This window comes from Erythrolamprus reginae, chromosome 2, assembly GCF_031021105.1.
Source record: "Erythrolamprus reginae isolate rEryReg1 chromosome 2, rEryReg1.hap1, whole genome shotgun sequence".
Taxonomy (NCBI): domain Eukaryota; kingdom Metazoa; phylum Chordata; class Lepidosauria; order Squamata; family Dipsadidae; genus Erythrolamprus; species Erythrolamprus reginae.
In genome coordinates, this window is record NC_091951.1 from 269,059,979 (window position 1) to 269,083,026 (window position 23,048).

Sequence of the window (23,048 nt, forward strand, 5' to 3'; positions counted from 1 at the left end):
ACCTCACGCCTGGACTAGTGCAACACACTCTACATGGGGCTAGCCTTGAAGAACATTGGGAGACTACAGCTAGTTCCAAATGCAGCTGCACGAGCCATAGTAGGGGTACCTAGGTATATACGAATAACTCCAACTATCCACAAGCTGCATTGGCTTACCAGTTGGTCTCTGGATATAATTCAAGGTGTTGGCTATCACCTTTAAAGCCCTACATGGCTTAGGACCAGACATATTATTTTATCCCCTAGTTAGGGCTAAAAAAACTGCTTCGGAGGGAGTAGGAATAAAAATAAATGCTGCAAGCCTGGAAGATCATTAGCACCGTGTTGGGGCTGAAAAGGTGTTTTTCAAAGGGTATAGGAATGAAAACAAACCTGCAAAGACTTAGGGCTGGGAAAAACCTTCTTTGCAGGGAGTAGGAAACTGGAAAGATAGTTAGCACCTAGTTAGGACTGGAAAAAAATGCTTTAAAAATGCTACTTTCAGAATATAAGGCGCGCCCAAATTTTCAGCCTCTTTTAGGGAGGAAAAAAGGTGCATCTTTCAAAAAATACGGTACCTAAAATCGGCAATAATTATAAAATATTTCAATAGTGCTTTCAGTGTGAAGCTATATCACTTTTACAGTTCAAGCATGCAATTGTTGGGAAAAGGAAAAGAAATCTGACTTTCCTATTGTAACTTTTTAACTGTGTTCTTACCATAATGCTAAACAAGTAAATCTAAATACTATGTGTCACTTTTATCTTTGAGCTCTGCATGCGGCTTAGATAGTTATTGTTTTCTTACGCATATACAGTGATCTCTCGATTAGCGCAGGGGTTACGTTCCAAGACCTCCCGCGCTAATCAATTTCCGCGTTATAGTGGTGCGGAAGTAAAAAACACCATCTACGCATGCGCGCCATTTTTTTCATGGCCGCACATGCGCAGATGGTGGAGTTTGCGTGTGGGCGGCGGGGAAGACCAAGGGAAGGTTCCTTCAGCCGCCCAACAGCTGATCTGCTCCGCAGCGCGGAAGCAGCGAGGAGCCGAAGATGGGGTAAAGGCAAAGGGGAAACCCCATCTTCGGCTCCTCGCTGCTGCCGCGCTGCGGAGCGGATCAGGTGTTGGGCGGCTGAAGGAACCTTCCCTTGGTCTTCCCGCCGCCCAGGCAAAGGGGAAACCCCAAGATCGCTTGCCGCTTGCCGTATTGCAGCTTGGAGCCTTGCTTCGCCTCCTTCGCTGCAATACGGCAAGCGGCAAGCGATCTTGGGGTTTCCCCTTTGCCTGGGCGGCGCTGGGGCCATGCGGAGCCGCTCATCTAGGGGGGCGTGGACCGGCAAGGTGCCCTCCGCTCTCTCTCTTTCTCTCCCTGTTACCGGTGTGGTATAAGAGAGAGAAAGAAAGAGAAAGGAGGGCGACTTGCCAGTCCACGCCCCCCTGGATGAGCGGCCCCGCATGGCCCCAGCGCCGGACTCCGCCGTTGCCTCCGCCCTTGTTCGGCTCTGCAGCTGAGAGGCCACGTCCACCCCCTCCTCGGTGTCCCCGGCACCCAGCGTCCCCACGCCGCCTCCACCTCCCGGTAATGCGCCCGACCTCTGCCTCTCTCTTTCTCTCTCATATACCACGCCGGCAACAGGGAGAGAAAGAGAGAGAGAACTAGCGCGGACTTATTTTTTAATTAATATTTTTTGAAAAACCGCGTTGCAGCGTTTCGCGCTAATCGAGACCGTGCTAATCGAGGGATCACTGTATATTATTTTATATTGAAAACGAACTTTAGCTTTTCACTGAAAGTGAACTTCAGCTATTCATGCAATATAATGTAAGCCAATGTATGCTTCTCAATTGAAAAAAATATTCTCACAGGATAAATCATTGTTTTCTTTCTTTAGATTTTAGTAATTATTCTTTTCCGGTCATAATTATAAGTTTAACCTTCTTTATTACTTGCATAAAAATATTTTTAGCACAACAACTGTGCCTCACTCTGAACTCTATCCTCTTCCTAATCTAAGAAATAAAAGAGAATTAGACATTCAATAACTTGCTGAAATTATGATTTTGAATTACTAATTTGCATAAGAAACTTTTGAGAGGAATTAATCTGTTAGTTTTCCATCTTCATATCCTCCAGGCATTATGCCATTAATGTATTTTTTAATATATTTTTAGGGAGCCAATATTTCTGGAGGCCAAATAATTACAGATAATCCTCAAGCTACAACCATAATTGAGCCCTAAATTTATGTTGCTAAGCAAGACAGTTGTTGAATATATTTTGCCCCATTTTACAATCTTTCTTGTGCAGTGGTTAAGTGAACCACTGCAGTTGTTAAATTAGTAATATGGTCAATAAGTAAACTGATCTGTGAATCTAGCTGCCCCCGTTGACTTTGCTTGTCAGAAGTTTACAAAAGATGATCACATGACCCTGGGACACTGCAACTGTAAGAAATATGAATCAGTTGCCAAGAATACAGATTTTGATCATGTGACAATAGGAATGTTGCAATGATTGTAATTATGGGAAATTTCACTTTTTCAGCACAATTGTGACTTTGAATGGTCACTAAAGAAATAGTGTAAATTGAAGGCTATACCCATATTCCTCAAAATATGAGTTAAATACATCTAAGAATTGTAACAAAATCTTATGGGGGGCGGATACAAATTTCCACCATGTCAGATTCTCCATTTGTTTGACTATATAATGTGGGATTTTTTAATCTCAAATTATCTCAACACTGTCAGACTTTCTACTAAATCTGCACTTCTATTCTACTAGTTTTTCTCATCATTCCTTTCACCCATTTCCTTCCATGTTGACTGTATGACTAACTTGTTGCTTATATCCTAAGATTTTTATTAATATTGCTTCTTCATTGCTTATTTGACCCCTATGACAATCATTAAGTGTTGTACCACATGATTCTTGACAAATGTATATTTTATTTTATGTACGCTGAGAACATATGCACCAAGACAAATTCCTTGTGTGTCCAATCACACTTGGCCAATAAAAATTCTATTCTATTCTATTCTATGTAAAGATTCTTCATCTGTTTGCTAATCCTAAATTAAAATAAGGCAATGTAATTTCAATTTTATAAATAATGTCATCAATATAGATTCTCTATAATAATTTTATAAATAATTTCATCATCAAATTTCTATAGACTTAAATTGATTCTATATTTTCTAGAAGAGAATGCACAAACATAGAAAGAAAACTATGAAAATGAACATAATGACTGTAATCCAGAGTTTTATGCACAATTTTTGTCTCTAAATTTTTACAAGATACCATTTCCATTTCATCCCAACAGAAAATTTAAAATGGTATGATTATCTACCCAAAAAAAAGGTTCTAACATGCCACAGCCATGTTATATAGATCAAATTGAGAAGCTTTTCAACCACACAGAATTGAAATACAGAACCTTTGCTAAAAAAATTCTACAGTATTTTTAATCAATGTAACCATCAATAAGCCACAGAAATTTATTTCAGGAATAGAGCAACAGAAAGCAATATAGCATTCAGAAAATTTCAGTCCCGTTTAGTCAAGATATTAATTACTTGAGTAAACTAATTCAAATTGTATTTGAAAAGTAACAATCCTCGCATTGAGGATAGATGGAGAAACAAGCCCTTTCACCCAAATCTTTCTCCAGACAGCCTGGATTAGCTAAAGCAATTTTTTAAAACCAACTTTTGGAGGCACATTAATATCACTGCCTACTCAGAAGATTGCCACAACAAAATTGTAAAAGCAGGCCTGTTATGTGTTAGAATATTTATGACTGGGAAAGCCAGTCATAACAAAGGCAGCCAATGAATAGGCAAGCAACTAAGTCAGCCAATGGGAGTTAAACACTTCTGAGTCTGTGCAGAGAATCGAAACTGAACACTTAAGCTTAACTCTTCCACTCTGAACTCTGTTTAAATGAAACTAACTGTTCTCTGCTGTAGGTAACTGCTTGAGGAATAACTCTGCCAATGGTATTGAAAATTCATCTTTTACTATGTTTATAAGGAAATTAATGAATCCAGCTGAATCAGTCATCTGTGGGGGCTCCTGGAAATTGATTTTTCTGCAACAAAATTTAATATTATGTATGGGAATAAGGATAAAGATAGATAAGTGGAGTGTTTGGGGGGGAAAAACAGGAAAGAATGGAACCCAGTACAGAATAAATGGTGTAATGTGGAATCAAAAATACAGTATGATATACAGATGGGAAAAATTATTATCAGGAGCCTTGAAGGATTACTACATGGGCTGTAGTTAATACTAATAATGAGGGTCCACTATTCCTTGCAGAATCGACATACTATACTGCTTTGAAAGGAAGAGTACAAGTATCAGGAAGGGAAAGGGAAAGTAATAATGATCACTGGCTATTTATAATTAATGAAGACAGGTTTTAATTTTCTAAGAATTGATAAAGAACAGCAAATTGGCAAATACCTAAAAAAGGAGAAAATGGAAAGACATTTTACAGCCACATAGGTTAATAGAATGGACACTTGGACACGGGGAAAAACAGTTACTGAAAACAGAAAAAAGAGTAAATCAATAGAAGCAGCACAGTTTTGTGACATGCTCTGTTTTTGGAAAAAATAGGAAGAATTAGAATTATAAATACATAAATACATATATCAGGATATAAAACAGCATTTGTAAAATATAGTTCAAAATGAAGACAGCTAAGGCAAGGAAATCGTTATTAAAATCAGTACAAACAGTTGATCTTCCCTTGATTTGTCAAATAGAAAGTGATGGGGATGATTTAGATAATTTCTTCTCATATTCAATGTACCTGTAATAACATGCACCACTGAACTTTTAGGATAGTTCAATTTTACTCTACCCATAGAATGGTTTTGTATCTAGCATTCTAACAGCTTAACTATTTCATATAAGAATCTCTTTTTTGAACTTTATTTTTCTGCTACCTTAATTTGAAACAAAACCCATTTAAGAAGCTGCGGAATAGGTGAACACTGGAATTTCTATTACCAAAAAAAAGATCAAAGTTAGGTTATCTAGAACAGTGATTTTCAACCTTTCTTGAGCCGCGGCACATTTTTTACATTTACGAAACCCTGGGGCACATTGAGCGGGGGAGGGGCTAAAAAAAGTTTGGACAAAAAAATTCTCTCTCTCTCCCTTCCTTTCGCTCTATTTCTCTCTCCCTCTCTCTTTCTCCCTTCATCTTTCTTTCTCTCTCTCTCCATCCCTCTTTCTTTTTCTTCCTTCCTTCCTCTCTTTTCTGCTCCCTTTCTCCCTCCCTACCTCCCTCTGTTTCTCTCTCTCTCCTTCCCTCCCTCTCTTTCTCTCTCTTGCTTTGTTTCTCTCTCTTGCTCTCTCTCTTTCTCTCTTGCTTTCTTTTTCTTGTTCTCTTTCTCTCTCTCTTGCTTTCTTTCTCTCTCTTGCTCTCTCTCTTTCATTCTCTTTCTTTCTTTTTCTTGTTCTCTTTCTCTCTTGCTTTCTTTCTCTCTTGTTCTCTTTCTCTCTCGCTCGCTCTTTCTCTTGCTTTCTCTCTCTCTCTCTTGCTTTCTTTCTCTCTTTCTCTCTTCCTTTCTTTCTCTCTCTGAGCTTCGCGGCACACCTGACCATGTCTCGCGGCACACTGGTTGAAAAACACTGATCTAGAAAATTACCTACATAATTTCAATATTAATGCCATGTGAAGTGCATCAGAGCCAATCACACGTTTTTAAACAAAACCTCTTTTATGCCATCATTGACACTGTTCCTAATTTTATACAGAAACATTAAAATTGAGCTGAAGTATAGGAATTTGGGTTGAACTAGCTATATGCTAACAATGCTGTACTGCAATATTGAGCATCGTGAATCTTTTAAGAGGCAATAGGTCAGTTAAGCAGAAATGTATTTTAGCTTTATGTTTATCAATTCTGTACACAATTATAACAATGGAAAAAGAAAGGGAAAATAGGACCTTAGGAAAAAAATACACTGTAATCAGTGACTTTCATTGAATAGGTATCTCAATTCTTAAAGACCTCCAAACAGTCCTTACCATTCTCCTTGCTAGAACCCATCTTAATTAGGACAATATCCCTACTAGAGCAGTGAAACGAAAATTATACTTTGCCTATTTGCTTCAGGAATAATTTTTCCTGATTGAATAGATTCCTACTATAGGAACAAGAAGAACTTTTTGGTTGCCCAAACTTATATGGCACTGATATTTCTGAGTTTTTAATTAGTTTGTGATAAATCTTTATCACTGCTTTAAGTATTTATGTATTAATTTTAGAGACTCTTTTTAAAATATTGCCTTATCTACAGATGATATAAGCATTCCCTTGAAAACTGTTGCAGCTGTTATAAGACATAACATATAATATAAATGTAAAGATAAAAAGAACCTTCAAAACAAGAATGTTAGGGATGATTTTATGTTAACTTTTTTATGAGTCACTAAAGTCACTAAAGGCTTCAGAAATCAGTAACTGACACTATTTCTTTGCCATTATCTTATTTTTTTGTTTTGCCAAGGCAAAATCTATCCTTTATTTCACCTGTTGCTTAGCAGACTGTGTCTGAACTGTTTGGGCAGAAAAATAATTAGACATAATGAAGCTTTTAATGACAATTTAATTTAGAATTCACATTTGAAATTTATTTCCTTTAGTTCTATCATTTCATTCTTCAGACAGTAAAAGCATTTCCATTGTAGGTACCATTCGAAGAAAATAATCTACGTATTTGATTCTGATTAAGTCCAATGTTTACAATTCGAGGGTTAACCTGGATACAATACCTCAATGTTTTATTGGTGTTATTACAAAAAATCTTTTTTCATCTTTGGCTTATAGAACACATATGCTCCTTTTCTAGATGAAAAAGATTTGGTATTTGTGGCATATTTATTGGTAATGTTCAGACTGGATTATTCTAATGTGCTTTTCATTGGATTGTCCTTAAAATCAGTTTGGGAGGTACATGTTTGTGATCTCCGAATTTGATTGTCCTCAAGGTCTGTGATTGGCAATGATTATGTTACCTATTTGGATAATGAAACATCTGTAAGCAAACCACCAAGTTCAGAAAACACCAAAGATCCTACATGTTGCATTCTTTCTTAAAGGGTTTCTCACAGACTCCAGAGTAGGTTGCAACTTAAAACTCTTTACTACCTAACATTTTGAGATATAGTACACTCTCAATTTTTTCTTTCCTCTTTGTATCTACTACAACATCTCCTGGGACTAATGCTATATCATAGTGCAACTGCCTCAGAATGTAACAACAAAATCAGATTATTTGCAGGATCCAGGTATCACCATGTAATTCTCATCCTTTTAGATTCAACAAAACATCTTCTGCAAATTTCACCATAGAAGAATTTAACATGGTGCCTGGTGTTTTTGAGATGGGGAAAACTGTTTCTAAAATAGACAAATATTGTCTAGGCACTGCCTCTTGCCACTCCTTATTAAAGTTTAAAACATCCAAAACTATTGTTTGCAAAGCTGAAATGTGATGCTCATGAAAACAATTTGCAATGGAATTAATAGGCCTACCATATTGAATGCTATTAATTAGTAGTAAATGAATGCTAATATTGCTGAATTACACAATACAGTACACAAAAGCTGAATTAAATCATTTGTAAAAAAAAAAGATGATGATGCTGAAGCACTTCTAAAATTAATCAGTATAGGCACAATTCAAATTACTTTAGTTTGCCTTAATACTTTCCTTATTTCATTTCAGTACTAATATTACCATGTCAAAGATTCTCAGGATTGAATAGACAAAATATGACAATACCAGATCTTTCTTGTGGATCATTCCAATTTTCTTCATTTTTAGCAAAACAAAGATAAAACCCATTAATTTTTCTGAAAGACAATTCCAAGATTGTCTCTTTGCCAGCTGCAATATTACTTTTGCAACACCATGCCTAAGGTAAAATGTAGCCAACTACCCTTGAGGAGTTAATCAAAGACTTCCATTAAAAGTTAGCTGACAAACTCTTACAATTATCACATTTTCAAGCTATTTTATTATGTTTTAGGATTCTATTCCCCCTCTGCATAGACCAGACACATGCCACACTGAGTGATCCTCTATACACAGTAAGCCCTATGACAGTATTTTTTTTCCCCCTGGCCTTGAATCATAGCAATAGCTATAGCACCTAGATTCATATACTGCTCCATAGTGCTTTATAACACTCTCTGGGCATGCCAGCATATTGTCCCCAACAATCTGGGACCTCGTTTTACCAACCTTGGAAGGATGGAAAGCTGAGTCAATCTTGGGCCAGTCTGCATTGAAATACTGGCTGTGGGCAGAATTTGCCTGCAATACTGCATGGAATGCAGTGCCACAATGTGCCACAATGACTAAATATTGGAATTGACATCTCTTCAGCAATTGAGAATGACTAACTCCATTTTTGCCTGCATTTTTGCCTACCTCCGGCAGCGCCTTCTGCCGCACGAATCCCAGTGACCGATTAGGTCCCACAGAGTCAGCCTTCTCTGGGTCCTGTCGACGAAACAATGTCGTCTGGCGGGACCCAGGGGAAGAGCCTTCTCTGTGGCGGCCCCAGCCCTCTGGAATAAACTCCCCCCAGAGAATAGGACTGCCCCCACCCTCCTTGCCTTTCACAAACTCCTTAAAACCCACCTTTGCTGTCAGGCATGGGGAAATTGATTTCCCTGGGCTGTTCCGTTTTATGTATGGTTTGTCTGGGATGTATGACTGTCTTTTATATTAAGGGGTTTAACTGTGGTTTTTTTTTTAATCATTGGATTTGTACTGTGTTTTGCTGTTGTGAGCCGCTCCGAATCTCCGGAGAGGGGCAGCATACAAATCTAATAAATCTAATCTAATCTAAGACATTCTGTTTCTTTTCTCTCCTCTTTCAGCTTCCACGGGACTCCAACTCCTGCCAACTTCTTAACCCATTTTAATGTCTTCTACTCCAGAGCATGATACCATGGTCTTTCGAGAATGCCAATGTATTCCAATGAGAGTGCCTATGCGTTAACCCTTATTTGTTTTTTCTTTCAACTCTTTACCAGACTCAGATTATAATATACAAATATTGCATGTATGATGGTTGCATGACAAGATGGAAGATGGTATTGACCTTCTCTATTCTGCAACGTACCAGTTAATTTTATTAACATAATCCTGTACTTAAGCACTTTCTTGGTAGCAACAGCCAATCAGAAATTTCTTACTTGACACAACTAGCAGAATATGAATAAAATTTTATCCCTACTATTTCATGAAAAGCAAAAGAAGTACAAAGATACATCACAATATACTTTTTATTTGTTCTGCAGACTAGTAATTTTTGAGTACTTTCAAGGTTACACTACCAACTATTTCTATATATGTGGTAGGGTTTGGTTTTTTAAATTGGAAGAATTATACAGGTTAGGGGAAGTGTGCTTCCAAATCTCTGCTCCTTCAGTTCTTTGAACCTGAGAGAAGTCTGACAAAGACAACTGAAAATGTCCTTTTACTTAGGTTCAACCAAGGTTTACTATTATCTTTAGACACAAAACTATGTAATCTGTAATTCAAAATGCAGCAATTTCATTTAAACTGAATACTTACCAGATGGGTTACAATGTTAATATAGCCTTTTTTGTGTGTGTAAATTAGAGGAACATTCTAAACCCACTCATAATCTTGTCCCCTTAGGATATGCATATATTACATAGATACAGTTGATGGCTCAGAACTTTCTATAATTTGAAGACAGATGCTTCACAACTAATTGAACTATTCTATAAAGTGAATTGATGACATCACCCCAACTTCTCCAGTACTAGTTTTGACACACAGCTATAGATCTATTCAATTATTCACCTAGGAGATTAAAACAAAAACATTATATTCTGTAGCTGATCTATCCCTTATCAGTCTATAAATATAGAAGAGAATAATTCTATGATGGTAAAACATTAATGCAAGAGACAGATGTCCAAGGTTTATTATTGAACACCCCTAAGTTCTCCAAGCAGCAAAAAAATATGATTTAGATGTATGTGTTACTTTAATCAAAGACTATAGACAATTGCAGTATTTCCTTTATACTGAGTAAGCAAAAACAGATTAACATAGATTTAGTAATTTGGGCAACTTTATAGCACTTTTCAGCTAACATTAAATAACTAAATAACAGTGCCTGACAGTCCCTTCAAAAAGGTTATTGTTTTTTATATTGTTATTTAGACACACACTGATACTGATTATGAAGGCAACAACAGGAAAGACTTAATGAACTCAATCTGTATAGTCTGGAGGACAGAAGGAAAAGGGGGGACATGATCGAAACATTTAAATATGTTAAAGGGTTAAATAGGGTTCAGGAGGGAAGTGTTTTTAACAGGAAAGTGAACACAAGAACAAGGGGACACAATCTGAAGTTAGTTGGGGGAAAGATCAAAGGCAACATGAGAAAGTATTATTTTACTGAAAGAGTAGTAGATCCTTGGAACAAACTTCCAGCAGACGTGGTTGGTAAATCCACAGTAACCGAATTTAAACATGCCTGGGATAAACATATATCCATTGTAAGATAAAATACAGGAAATAGTAAAAGGGCAGACTAGATGGACCATGGGGTCTTTTTCTGCCGTCAGTCTTCTATGTTTCTATGTTTCTATCCAGTGAAGGGCTACCAAAATTTTTACTACCACACTGTGGGCATGGCTTATGCATTTTCTTTCAACATCTTTCAATGCAAATTGGGTGTTCTGGGATGGAGCTCCATTTTCGCTACCCCACTGCGTTCCCCCCTCCCCCCATGGTCCGGGCAGTAGCCTACCCCTGGCTACATCTAACTATTATGATCAACAACAATTGGCAGCTTCTTTGTCTGATAAATCCAAGACTATAAAATGCATTTTCCTTTTTTTAAAAGGATGCTATGACTAATCTTTTATAATAGCAGATGAAAAGTAGATATGGAGTTTTTAGGGAGAAGAATATAAACTTGTAAAACTTTATTAATTAATTGTGTAGTGTAATAGCATTGGGGCATGATGGTTCAGCTGTAAAAGAAGCTAGGCTTGTCAGCTGAAGTGGGAAGGTAACAACATTCCATGCACCCATGCTGGCTACATGACCATGGAAGGTCTTCAGACAATGTAGCTCCCTTGGCCAAAAACTGAGAAAAGATGGGATTCTACTGGTTCTCACCTGTTCATTAAAACTGGTTGTTAACTTTCTAAGCAATTCGGATAAATGGTTGTTAGAAACATAGAAACATAGAAGACTGACGGCAGAAAAAGACCTCATGGTCCATCTAGTCTGCCCTTATACTATTTCCTGTATTTTATCTTACAATGGATATATGTTTATCCCAGGCATGTTTAAATTCAGTTACTGTGGATTTACCAACCACGTCTGCTGGAAGTTTGTTCCAAGGATCTACTACTCTTTCAGTAAAATAATATTTTCTCATGTTGCTTTTGACCTTTCCCCCAACTAACTTCAGATTGTGTCCCCTTGTTCTTGTGTTCACTTTCCTATTAAAAACACTTCCCTCCTGAACCTTATTTAACCCTTTAACATATTTAAATGTTTCGATCATGTCCCCCCTTTTCCTTCTGTCCTCCAGACTATACAGATTGAGTTCATTAAGTCTTTCCTGATACGTTTTATGCTTAAGACCTTCCACCATTCTTGTAGCCCGTCTTTGGACCCGTTCAATTTTGTCAATATCTTTTTGTAGGTGAGGTCTCCAGAACTGAACACAGTATTCCAAATGTGGTCTCACCAGCGCTCTATATAAGGGGATCACAATCTCCCTCTTCCTGCTTGTTATACCTCTAGCTATGCAGCCAAGCATCCTACTTGCTTTTCCTACTGCCCGACCATACTGCTCACCCATTTTGAGACTGTCAGAAATCACTACCCCTAAATCCTTCTCTTCTGAAGTTTTTGCTAACACAGAACTGCCAATGAAATATTCTTTTGGGGTTTTTTCCACTTTACAGGGTTAATTCATTTTTCAGCCTTCTGAGTAGTCCCTAGGCATACAGGGACTACCCAAAGGCCTCAAAAAAGTGATTTCTGACCTGTTCTTGAACTTATGACTGGTCCTCACACTTACAACCATCATCAGATTTTTCATTTTTTGCCTTATCTTGTCACCATGAAGAGACACATGGCAGTTGTGAAATGAGTGACACGGTTGTTAAGAAGGTGCAATGGGCATAAACGTGAAGATGACTGTAAGTGCAAGTACTGGACATAATTCATTTTTTCAGCCCTCTGAGTAGTCCCTATGCATGTAGTCACATCCACCTGTCACATGACCAGCTCGTCATATCTACCTGGTCACATAACTAGCTAGCTACACCTACCCAGTCACATTACCACCGAGCCACACCCCAAATAAGCCACACCTACATAACCTGTTATTTAAAAATTTGAATTCCACCACTGGCATTGAGCCCTAGAGTAAGACATGACTGACAGTGTATTTTAGTGTACTAGCAATATAAAAAGATGCACCTTTTCTTGTTTCATGCTTGAAATTAGGTACAAAATTCAGAATTTAATAAAGGAGAAATAAATCAAACATTTTTGACCCAAAATTGGGTTCGTTCCAAATGTGCACTTAAGAGCCAATTGTACTCCCTGGAAAGTGGGTTTCATAGTTTTTTTTAATGCTTCATTAAAATAATGTTTTTATAATGTTCTTAAGCTGTTATGTTCTGGGCAGAAGTAATTATAGAATTTAAGCAACAATTCTGAGTATCTTACCAGGTCTTTTTCCAATGCATTCAGAAGACAAAGAGAATAGTGGAATAGAGATGACATTATGTAATCAGGAAACATGCCAAAAACATTTAATGCAATTCATTCTACAATTATTGAATTTTTGGCATGAGATCAAATACCTTTTCATCTTTATCACTAAGAACATTTAAAACGTATGCATATTAATTGATTGGCTGGAAAATATATTATTACATGGTGCTTTTAAAATGTGCTCACCTTCGTCACTTATTGCCTGCTGTTTAACCAACGTCATAGGAGATCTGGCAGGGGGTTTATTTAGCGGATGACGCCAACTTTTTGATGTTTTGCTTTTTTCTCCTTCTAATATCTAAGAAACACAACATATACTGTGTTTAAGATGAGAGAAGAGAAGAGAAATTATGCAGTGTATTATACAATATCTTGCTTTCATGCTGGATATGAAAGGGGACACAATCTGAAGTTAGTTGGGGGAAAGATCAAAGGCAACATGAGAAAATATTATTTTACTGAAAGAGTAGTAGATCCTTGGAACAAACTTCCAGCAGACGTGGTTGGTAAATCCACAGTAACTGAATTTAAACATGCCTGGGATAAACATATATCCATTGTAAGATAAAATACAGGAAATAGTATAAGGGCAGACTAGATGGACCATGAGGTCTTTTTCTGCCGTCAGTCTTCTTTGTTTCTATGATATTTTGGGGGAATGCTCATGGCCAGTAGCAAAAGGTTCCTCATATATACAGTAAGATGGAACAGAAAAATATGGTGGTGGTATCATGGTTAGCAGACAGCACATAATCTTCCAATTGCAATGCCAATTTAATTTAGTTTAGCAGTTTTCAAGACAAAAAATAGAAATGAATTTTGCCATCAGAAAATGGAAAAAGAATTGGGAACACTTGGAGATAAATTTAGAATATATCATTCTAGTAAATGAGAGCATTTAAAAATACAATTTCTACTACAGTATCAGCTGGAAAGTTTAAAAGGTCTTGACACCTCACATTGAGCAGCATTATTTGAGACAGTGGATATTTAAATTTCCTCTAATATATTATGATCTGTTCGTTCCTAATTAAAATGGGGTACAGGAATGGGAATTCATACTTTTAATTGAAGCTATTCTACATTTTTAGCACCTACTGTGAGAATTTAAGCAATATCTGAAAACACACTACTTTTTCAGAGAAGTAACTATTCTCTGATTTTAATCTTGATAATAGCAATATATGTAGTCCTTGATTTACAAGCATAATTGAGCCCATAGTTATGGTCATAAGTCATGACAGCTGTAAAGCGGGTTATCACATAACTGCATCTGAGTTGATATTTATATGATAGCAGATATGCATAGTACTCATAAAGCAAATGTCATGGCTGTTAAACGAACACTACGGTTAAGAAAACTAATTGTTGACTGTTGTGGTTAGCTCTGGCCCAGCTCCTGCCCCAAGGACTGTGGATGTGGGGGAGACATCCACATGCTGCAGGCTTGTTTTGCCCCCGGTGGAATCTGCTGATGAAGGCTCCTCTGACCAAGAAGACATGAGTGACAGGGAGAAGAGTGTGGCAGACAGCTCAGAAGGAGATCAATTATCTAACTCCTCCTTCGATTCAGAACAAGGGTTAATGATACAGCTACGCATGCGGAGAGAGATGCATAGGCAGCAACAACTGAGAGATTATTATCAAAGAAAATGAGGCCACTTGTGGTTGGGTGGGACTGTGGTAATTAGTGAGGCTGCTATAAAGAGCAGCCTGTGGGTTTGGCCATTGTGGGGGATTATCTGATTGTTGTGTTTCGTGCCTGCTTTACTGACTTTGACCTTTTGTGTGCTGATTTTTCCTTGCTTTGAAACTAAACCAGAGCAAAGTGTGTTTCACTTTGCGAAAGAAGAAGGACTGTGAATTGCCTCACAGCTGCAAGCTAAGTATCACAGAACTGATAAGGGACTTGTACAAATTACCAGTTTGTTTGGAGACGAGCGCTCTTTGCTACACAAAAAGAGGGCTTAGTTTAAGTGAATTTTCGGTATAAAGAACATTGTTTTGAATTTTCAAATGTGTGTGTGTCTGAAATTTGTACCTGTGAATTTTCGGGAGGTGTGTACCAGAGAGCCCGACAGAACAGTTGACTATAAGACTTTTTTTTTGGCAGAAATCAAAAGTAAATGCTGGTTTCCCAAAAAATCATAAATTATGGTCATGTGATTGTGGGACATTGTAAATGCAGTCCTATCTGGAAATCCAAAAGGTAGGAACGTGATGATTCATGTTGTCTTTTCCAGAAAGCATTTTATAGCGACCAGAATATAATGTACTAGTAATTTATAGTCATCATATTCTTCTAACCTGCTGGGATAGCTAAGTCCGTATGCTACTCTGAAGAGTCGTTAGCTTAATGCATTACACAGCTGGTCTTATGATTAAAGAATACAGGAAGTCACAAAACAAAACAAAGGTTTTTGTCCAGCTTTTTGAATCACATTTGTACATATAAATTCCTTGGTAGACAAACACAGCAAACAAACATGTTAGAAAATATTCAGAAGGCCACTTAGGAATAACAAAAACATCCAAGCAAATGAATTACCGTATTGTTGAACTATAACACTTCCCCCCTTCAAAAAATAATGTGGCTGGAAATTGTCTGTGCATCTTATAGATTGTATACAACCCTGGTTTTTGCCTTCCGAAATCCCTCTGGGCATCCTGTTTTTGCCAAAAACAGGCCTGTTTTTTGGCAAAATCGCGAAGAGTTTGGGAGGCCTGCAAAGTGCTTGGAAGCACAAAAATGGGACATATGGTGGGATTGGCAGAACCAAAAATGGGTCTGGTTTTTTGCAAAAATTGGATGTACAGCATATTTGGAAGCCCTGAAGAGTGTTCCTAGGAGCCAGGGAGAGCAAAACCCAGACTCCCGAAGACCAAAAATTATTTTTCCTTGTTTTCCTCTTCGAAATTTAGGAATATCTTATAGTCCAAAAAATACAGTAAATGTAAATTGAAATGCAAAATCTCACTACTGAGGAGATTTTTATTAGCACATTATGTTAAGACAGAATGACTGGCTTTGGAATTGTTAAATCTCATTCCTTTATAAAAGAAAAATGAGTTCATTATTTATGTTGGTAAAAGAAAACAATGCTGCCTTATTTGGGGGGTTAAAATATACAGTGGTACCTCTACCTAAGAACGCCTCTACTTAAGAACTTTTCTAGATAAGAACCGGGCATTCAATATTTTTTTGCCTCTTCTTAAGAACCATTTTCTACTTAAGAACCCAAGCCTGGAAATATTTCCCAGGAAATTTGAGAGCGGCATGAAGGCCCAGCCAGTTTCTCGCCATTCCCCCTTTAATTCCGGCCATCTCGGGCTTTTCTGGGCTGCCAGAGAAGCCTTTCGGTGGTGCTTAAGGAGGCTTGGCAGTCCAGAGCAAACAAAGCATTTTCCTTTCTCTGGGAGCTTGGAGAAGGAATAAACCACTTTGCTATGGTGACTCCCTTGCACTGTCTCCCATACACCCAGCGCAAGGTTGCCTCCCGAGCATCTGGGCACAGAAAGGCAAAAGGGGGCCCTTCACCCTGGCCAGATCTTTTTTTTAAGCCTTAAGGTTTTGGATTTTTTTGATTCCCCTCACCTCACCTTCTTCCTTCAGCAGTGACTGTCCTCCTCCTCTTCTTCCTCCTCCTCCTCCCACCCAAATTCCGAGCTTTTATTTCTTTCCTAATGGGGTTGCATGCATTATTTGCTTTTACATTGATTCCTATGGGAAAAATTGCTTCTACTCACAAACCTTTCTACTTAAGAACCTGGTCACTGTACCTACCACTTTCTCAGGAATCCTGGCAACCCCAAACTCTGAAAGTGCCAAAAGCAAATCCAGTCCCAATTTATTATTTCTTAAAGTCTCATTCAAATGGGGGGGAAACTAAATACTTAATATAAATTAATATGCTATAAACAATTATAAAGGCACTAGTTCAAATCCTTGACATAACCATACACAAATATACAAAACTTTAGCCACAGGTTATTCCATTATCTCATTCTTATACTGTGCAATGCTGATCTACATGCAGTTGTTGCAAGCATTATTAATGTATCTTAAAGCAATTTATAAAAGGATGTGTCATATTCTAACCAAAGAAAAGTTAGAAATCAATTGGGGAATTTTATTATTGTTTCTAACTAAATACTAGGTTTTCTCTCATATTTCCTCAATCTTACCGTTGATATATCCCCAGGTTCCTGACCACTTTTATTGCTTTCAGCATCACTAATCTCATCCTCTTCTGTGGATACACTACTAATTTCTTCTTTCTCCAAGCTCTCAATTTCAGAAGCAGCATCCTCAGGAGTTTGCCTTGAAATATTTGAACCTTTTAAAACATCTTGATTGCAGTCAGGATATGAAAGCAAAACCACTTTAGATTCTCCAGAACAACTATGTGCAAGGTCAGAGTCTTCTTTCTCTTCCTTTTCTGATTTTATATTATGCATTTCAGGAACTTGATCAAGTTGTGAGCTTGAAGGGGAATGGCCTAAATAAAATTCATTATTGAGACAAAACAGACACTAACAGTTCTTATTCATTTCATTATGATACAAAAAACATATCTGCAGACATTGTGAGTTTAGTGACTGATAACTAATTGTTTTCAACATCAAATATTTTTAACAGTTGAGAAATAACTGGTCCTTTTAAACGTTTAGATTAAAATTGAATAAGAAGTTGTTTCTTCTTTGTTAAATTTTGGAAAAATGAATTTGTTAACCAAAATATTTTTTGTATGTATTTATTGGAACTAGGGTCATTCTACAGGCAAAAAATGTATCCTGTATTGAATACTGTACTGTAATGAAAACACATTTTCATAATGAATACTATAAATAAAAACACATTTTCTAGTATCACTTCTTTTTACAGTCCACAATATATTTTGCCCACTCTCTACTCATTTTATCAAATTGCTTGGAGACATTAGTATTCTTGCAAGGAGAGACTCAATGAAGATTACATCTTCCATTATAATATAAATAATACCAAGTTAGATTCTCAGTCTTCCATGAACAAAATTAGTCTTTTCAACTTTCAAGGAAGGGAGTTCTAAATCCAAACTCTATATTATTAGCTTAGCACAATTCAATTTTAAAACTTGGTAAACAGTTAAAGAACAAGCTTAGATATTATATCTTTAATAGTAATGTAAGTGAGAAAGAAGCCTTCTACTTACTAAGAGAAACCAGCCTGTAATTCCAATAGTTTTGTGCCATGTGAAAAATATGCTTATTTGAAACATTATTAAAAACCAATCATTATAAGGTACATTGGTACTTTATTTGAAGGCCCTTTTTGCAATTAAATTCTTTCCTAAAGATATGTTATATATTAGTTGTTATTATTTTCCATGTTACTGTCTACTCCTGCAGTTAGGAAATCATGAGATAAAGCTGAAACTTAAGAGCACTTAGCAAGAGTTGGCTTCTGAACTATTGTTACTTTATCAGGGCAAAGTTCTATCATTTTTTATTCTTGATAAATATTACAAAGGTACTAAGCATAACATAACTGATTATGATTGTGTAATATCATTGCATAAATAAAGAACTATAATGAAACAGAGTAGGATATAAAGTTTCACTTGCAGATTTATAGCATCACAATATGAACAATCTGCAAATTATATGGAAAATAAATGCCATTTATCTCACCCAGTATCTTTTTGTTATCCAATAAATTTTGATCTACGTGCGTCCTGCTTGGGACTTGTTCTTCCCCAGAAGGCACTCCTGTGTCTTCTGGCTTTACTTTTTGTGATGGTTTGTCTTTGACCTTGAAGCAATCTGTAGCTGCTTCAGTAGCTGTGATTTCTGTACCAACCACTATGGTTGATGGTTTCTTGTCTTCAGGAGTTTTAAGCTTTTTTGATCGTGATCGGGTATGCTGGAAGCTGTTATAAGAGATACTGCTGTCAAAATGGAACGTCTGGCTTGAGTAAGATAAAATATCTACCAATAGAAATGTTCTTTCTGCTTGCTTTAAGAAATGAAAAAAATGACATTTTTTCATCTTTTTGTGTAGAGATAGTGTTTACAATTTATTAAGCAAGAGATTAACAATAGGCTGAATTTAACCTTTTAATCTGTCATTACTACACTTTAAAACTAGCATTAAACTAAAATGACCTCAAATAACCCTGTTGAAACAAGTTACAAAGTTGGTTACTTGGTTCAGCATTATTTAGAATGTGACAGTGCTTCTAATCACATTCTGTCAATCTTTAGCAATGATGCTCAGTCAGAAAATGTGGAAGACATTTTGACAATTTATTCTTCTGTAGCATTTACAGAAAACACACAGGGTTTTTTTTTTTAACCTGTCACAGGTACAACTTCAGCAACAGCTAATTGAACTGAACTACAAGTAACCCTCGATGTACGATCACAATTGATCCAACAATTTCCATTGCTAAGCAAAACAGTTGATAAGTGAGTTTTGCTCCACTATTGCACCATTCTTGCCACAATTGTTAAGTGAATCACTGTAGTTAAGATATTGATATCGTTGTTGACTGAATCTTCCTTCTCTATTGACCCTGCTTGTCAGAAGCTCACAAAAGGTGATCACATGACCCCACGACACCACAACTGTCATAAAATACATGCCAGCTGCCAAGCGGCTCAATTGTGATCTCATGACTACAGAGCTGCTGTGATGGTTGCAAGTATGAAAATGGTCGTGTCATTTTTTTCAGTGCCGTTGTAACTTCTAACAGTTACTAAACATATGGTTGCAACTCAAGGACCACCTGTATACAGATTGAGAATTTGTTTCTATAGTAGAAGCTATGAGACTGCGATATATAGGATTTTAGGAAGTATATTAAGCTATTAAGATTATAAACAATCAACAAAAGATGGAGAACATGACTGATGCTAATGCACACATTTTATTGGACTTTAATTATTAGCAAATTGCTTCTATCTGAGAGTGAATTCCCAGCTTTTGACATATGCTGCTGAAATGGACTATTACTTAACAAGTTTCCTATTTTTAGAAACAAAATGGAAATAGGTAAGTCTCTGTCTGAGAGCCAACTTAATTTTACCCAAAGTTTTTCACTTGTGCGTGACAAATGGCTCCAGAAAATGTATCTGAGTGTTGAAGCGTGTGAAGAGTGCCTTCCAGAACAATTCCAATATATCTGAAACTAGGAAACTCTGCCAGCTTAAAGTTAGAATTTCAAAGCTGAATTGTATTTTGCCCTTGTTCTTTTAAATAAACCAAATGCTATGGTTTCTTCTTCTCAATCTGCTGAATCTAATAAATATATTTTTAAAAAATCTACCTAATTTCTCTTTAGCTGTAGTATGATTTATATTTTTCATTGATGCATGAAGGCACTGTTGAAGCTGATGGTGCCTACTGTGTGTCCCCGAAAATAAGACAGGGCTTTATATTTTTTGAACCCCCGAAATATGGCCTTGGCCTTATTATCGAGGGACTTATTATTTTGGGGGTGCAGTAGGCGGTGAGCATGGGACACTGCTGCCTCCCCATCACTGCTGCCTCCCCTCCCTGTTCTTGGCTCCGGCCGAATGGCTAGCAGGACTCTGCAAGGCTTGTTGTGCCGTTGCATGCACAAACTGCAGGACTGCCATGAGCTTCATCATACAGTACCACTGGGGTCCTGCTGCCATTCGTGCATGCAATGAGCCTTGCAGAATCCTGCTCCACAAAGCAATGGTGGTGGTGTAACAAGTCTCACAGAGACTCATTTCTGACAGGTGGGATGCGTTGGACCGTGACACGCGCATCCTACCTGACACTTGTAGCTCCGTCACAGTTCTTGAGGTTGTGTCCAGAGAAGCCCATTGTTGAAGAAAACTTCTCGCGAGTTCAAACTTCTCAAACTCATGAGACGTTTTCTTTTACAATGGGGTTCTCTGGACACAACGCCAAGGAACGCAACGGACCTACAAGTGTCAGGTAGGATGCGCGTCTCATGGTGGGGTGCAATTTGGGAGTGGCAGGTCAGGTGGGCTTGGCCAAGCCATGAGCCGTGCGTCCTGCATGGGAGTTGTAGTTCTGTTGCATTCCACAATGTTGTATCTATTAATCCTTCCCTCATCTGCAGCTCTCAAGCGAAGTGGGAGAAGGAAGAAGCTCTTGTGGGCTGCCTGAGGAAGCCGAGCTAACAGCCAAATTTCTAGTCAGGCTCAGTGGCATAAGCAGCTGGGCATATACTTCCTTGTCTCTTCCAAACGTGCCCCCCCCTCTCTCTCTTTCTCTCAGCAGGGGGGGAGAGTGCACTTAAAACAAAGCACCAGGAGAAGGGAACCTTTTGGCTGCATGCTGAACACAAGAAATCTTTCTCCCCTTTTGCTCTAAGAGGTTATGCAGGCATGATGAGTTTCACAAAGACTCATTTCTGGTGGAGTTTGGAAGAGTTTCTGCTGAGGGGGGAGGGGGAGGAAAGAAAGGAGGAAAGGCAAGTGCTTTGCCTCAGGAAGCTTGAGAGTTTCTTCTCTCCCCCCCCCCCCCAGCTTTGCTGGAGAGCTAGAGGTGAGGGAGAGTCAGTGGACACAATACTGAGGAATGGGTGGCTGTTCCAACAGGAGATTCCCATGCATTGCCCTCACCTGCCACCCTGTCTGAAGGATACAGAGAGTGCAGGTGGAGGATAAGCAGCCCAACCTAGCAAGTGAGAGAGTCAGGGGCAGGAGGCAGAGCCGATGCTCCCTAGCTGACTGCAGGGCTCTGCAACATCAGTAGCCACAGAGGCACAAGCAACGAGAGTCTGAGTCACGGTGCACCAGCACCTCCCCCATAGGGAACAGCGGTGGCGGCTCCAGGCCAGCATACAGCTCCCCTGGCAGGTGCCTGGAAAGCTGCATACACAGTGACAGGGAGGGGCTGGATGCGCCCATCTGCTGCTCGAGCCCTGTGCTTGTGGGCTCACTGTACCTGACCAGCCTCACCTCCTCCTCCCAGGCAGGAACATATTTCCATGGAAGCAGCCCAGAGGAGCCAAGCTAGCTCCAAAGTGTGTGTGCACACCACTTCCTTGCTCTCACCAATTGGCCTTCTCCGGGTCCCATCAACTAAACAATGTCGTCTGGCGGGACCCAGGGGAAGAGCCTTCTCTGTGGTGGCTCCGACCCTCTAGAACCAGCTCCCCCCAGAGATCAGGATTGCCCCCATCCTCCTTGCCTTTCGTAAACTTCTTAAAACCCACCTCTGCCGTCAGGCATGGGGGAATTGAAACATCTCCCCCTTGCCCATGTAGTTTTTTGTGTATGATTCGATTGTGTGTTGTTTTTTATGTATTGGGGTTTTCTTTTTGGACTTTTTAATCAAAAACTGTAATCTAGATTTTTAAATATTAGATTTGTTACTATGTACTGTTCTTCACCATTGTTGTGAGCCGCCCCAACTCTGCGGAGAGGGGCGGCATATAAATCCAATAAATCTAATCTAATCTAATCTCGCTCTCCCGGCTGGGCGCCGTTTTTTCTGCGGTTGGCACTCTTTTGGCTGGGAGAGAGAACACACAAGTGAGAGGCAGGTATGCGCACACCCCACGGGACTGGCTTGGCTCCTCTGGGCTGCCTCCAGCAGAGTTTTGAAACACACTCCTGTCTGCAAGGAGGTGGCGAGGCAGGGATCGATGCTTGCCTCCTCTTCCTCGCAGGCAGGAGCACATTTCAAATTGCCATAGGCAGAGCCCAGAGGAAGCAAGCTAGTTCAGCGGGGTGTGCATGTATCTGCCTCTCACTTGCTCTCGCTCTTGCTCTCCTGGCCAAAAGAGTGCCTGCCATAAAAGGAATGACTACCAGCATGCCCCCCTTTCCCTGGAAAGTAGTTGGGAAGGCTTATTTGGCGGGGGGCTTATTTCAGCGCAAGAGATGAAAAGCCTGATTGGCCTTATTATGGAGAAATATATTATTTTCAGGGAAAATAATTATTTCTCTAGCAATTCTATATACAGTAACATGGTCATGACTTTAAAAATCTATTTCAGAAATCATTTGTCCCAATTATGATTTCCATCTTTACATAAATACCTTAAATTAAGTGGTATTAACATAAATGATTGCAAGACAAATAATATCACTTTTTTTCTTTGACCTGATGTTTCTATATACATGGGATTCTATATACATGGGATTCTGTCTGAAAATATATTTATTATTTATTTCTTTATTTCTTTATTTATTCAATTTTTATGCCGCCCTTCTCCTTAGACTTACAACATGTTAGCAATAGCACTTTTGAA

General features: G+C 38.4%; 1 protein-coding gene across 2 annotated transcripts in view; it reads right to left on the reverse strand.

Annotated features, from left to right (window-relative positions):
• The window catches only part of KDM4C (lysine demethylase 4C), a 228,741-nt gene that overhangs the window by 91,283 nt on the left and 114,410 nt on the right, over positions 1-23,048 (reverse strand). For both annotated transcript variants that reach the window (XM_070742570.1, XM_070742571.1), the window contains exons 11-13: positions 18,481-18,719; positions 16,996-17,309; positions 12,997-13,108 (exon numbers count right to left, since the gene is read on the reverse strand). In XM_070742570.1, the coding sequence (XP_070598671.1) occupies positions 12,997-13,108; positions 16,996-17,309; positions 18,481-18,719 (665 nt within the window). The remainder of the gene's footprint in view (positions 1-12,996; positions 13,109-16,995; positions 17,310-18,480; positions 18,720-23,048) is intronic.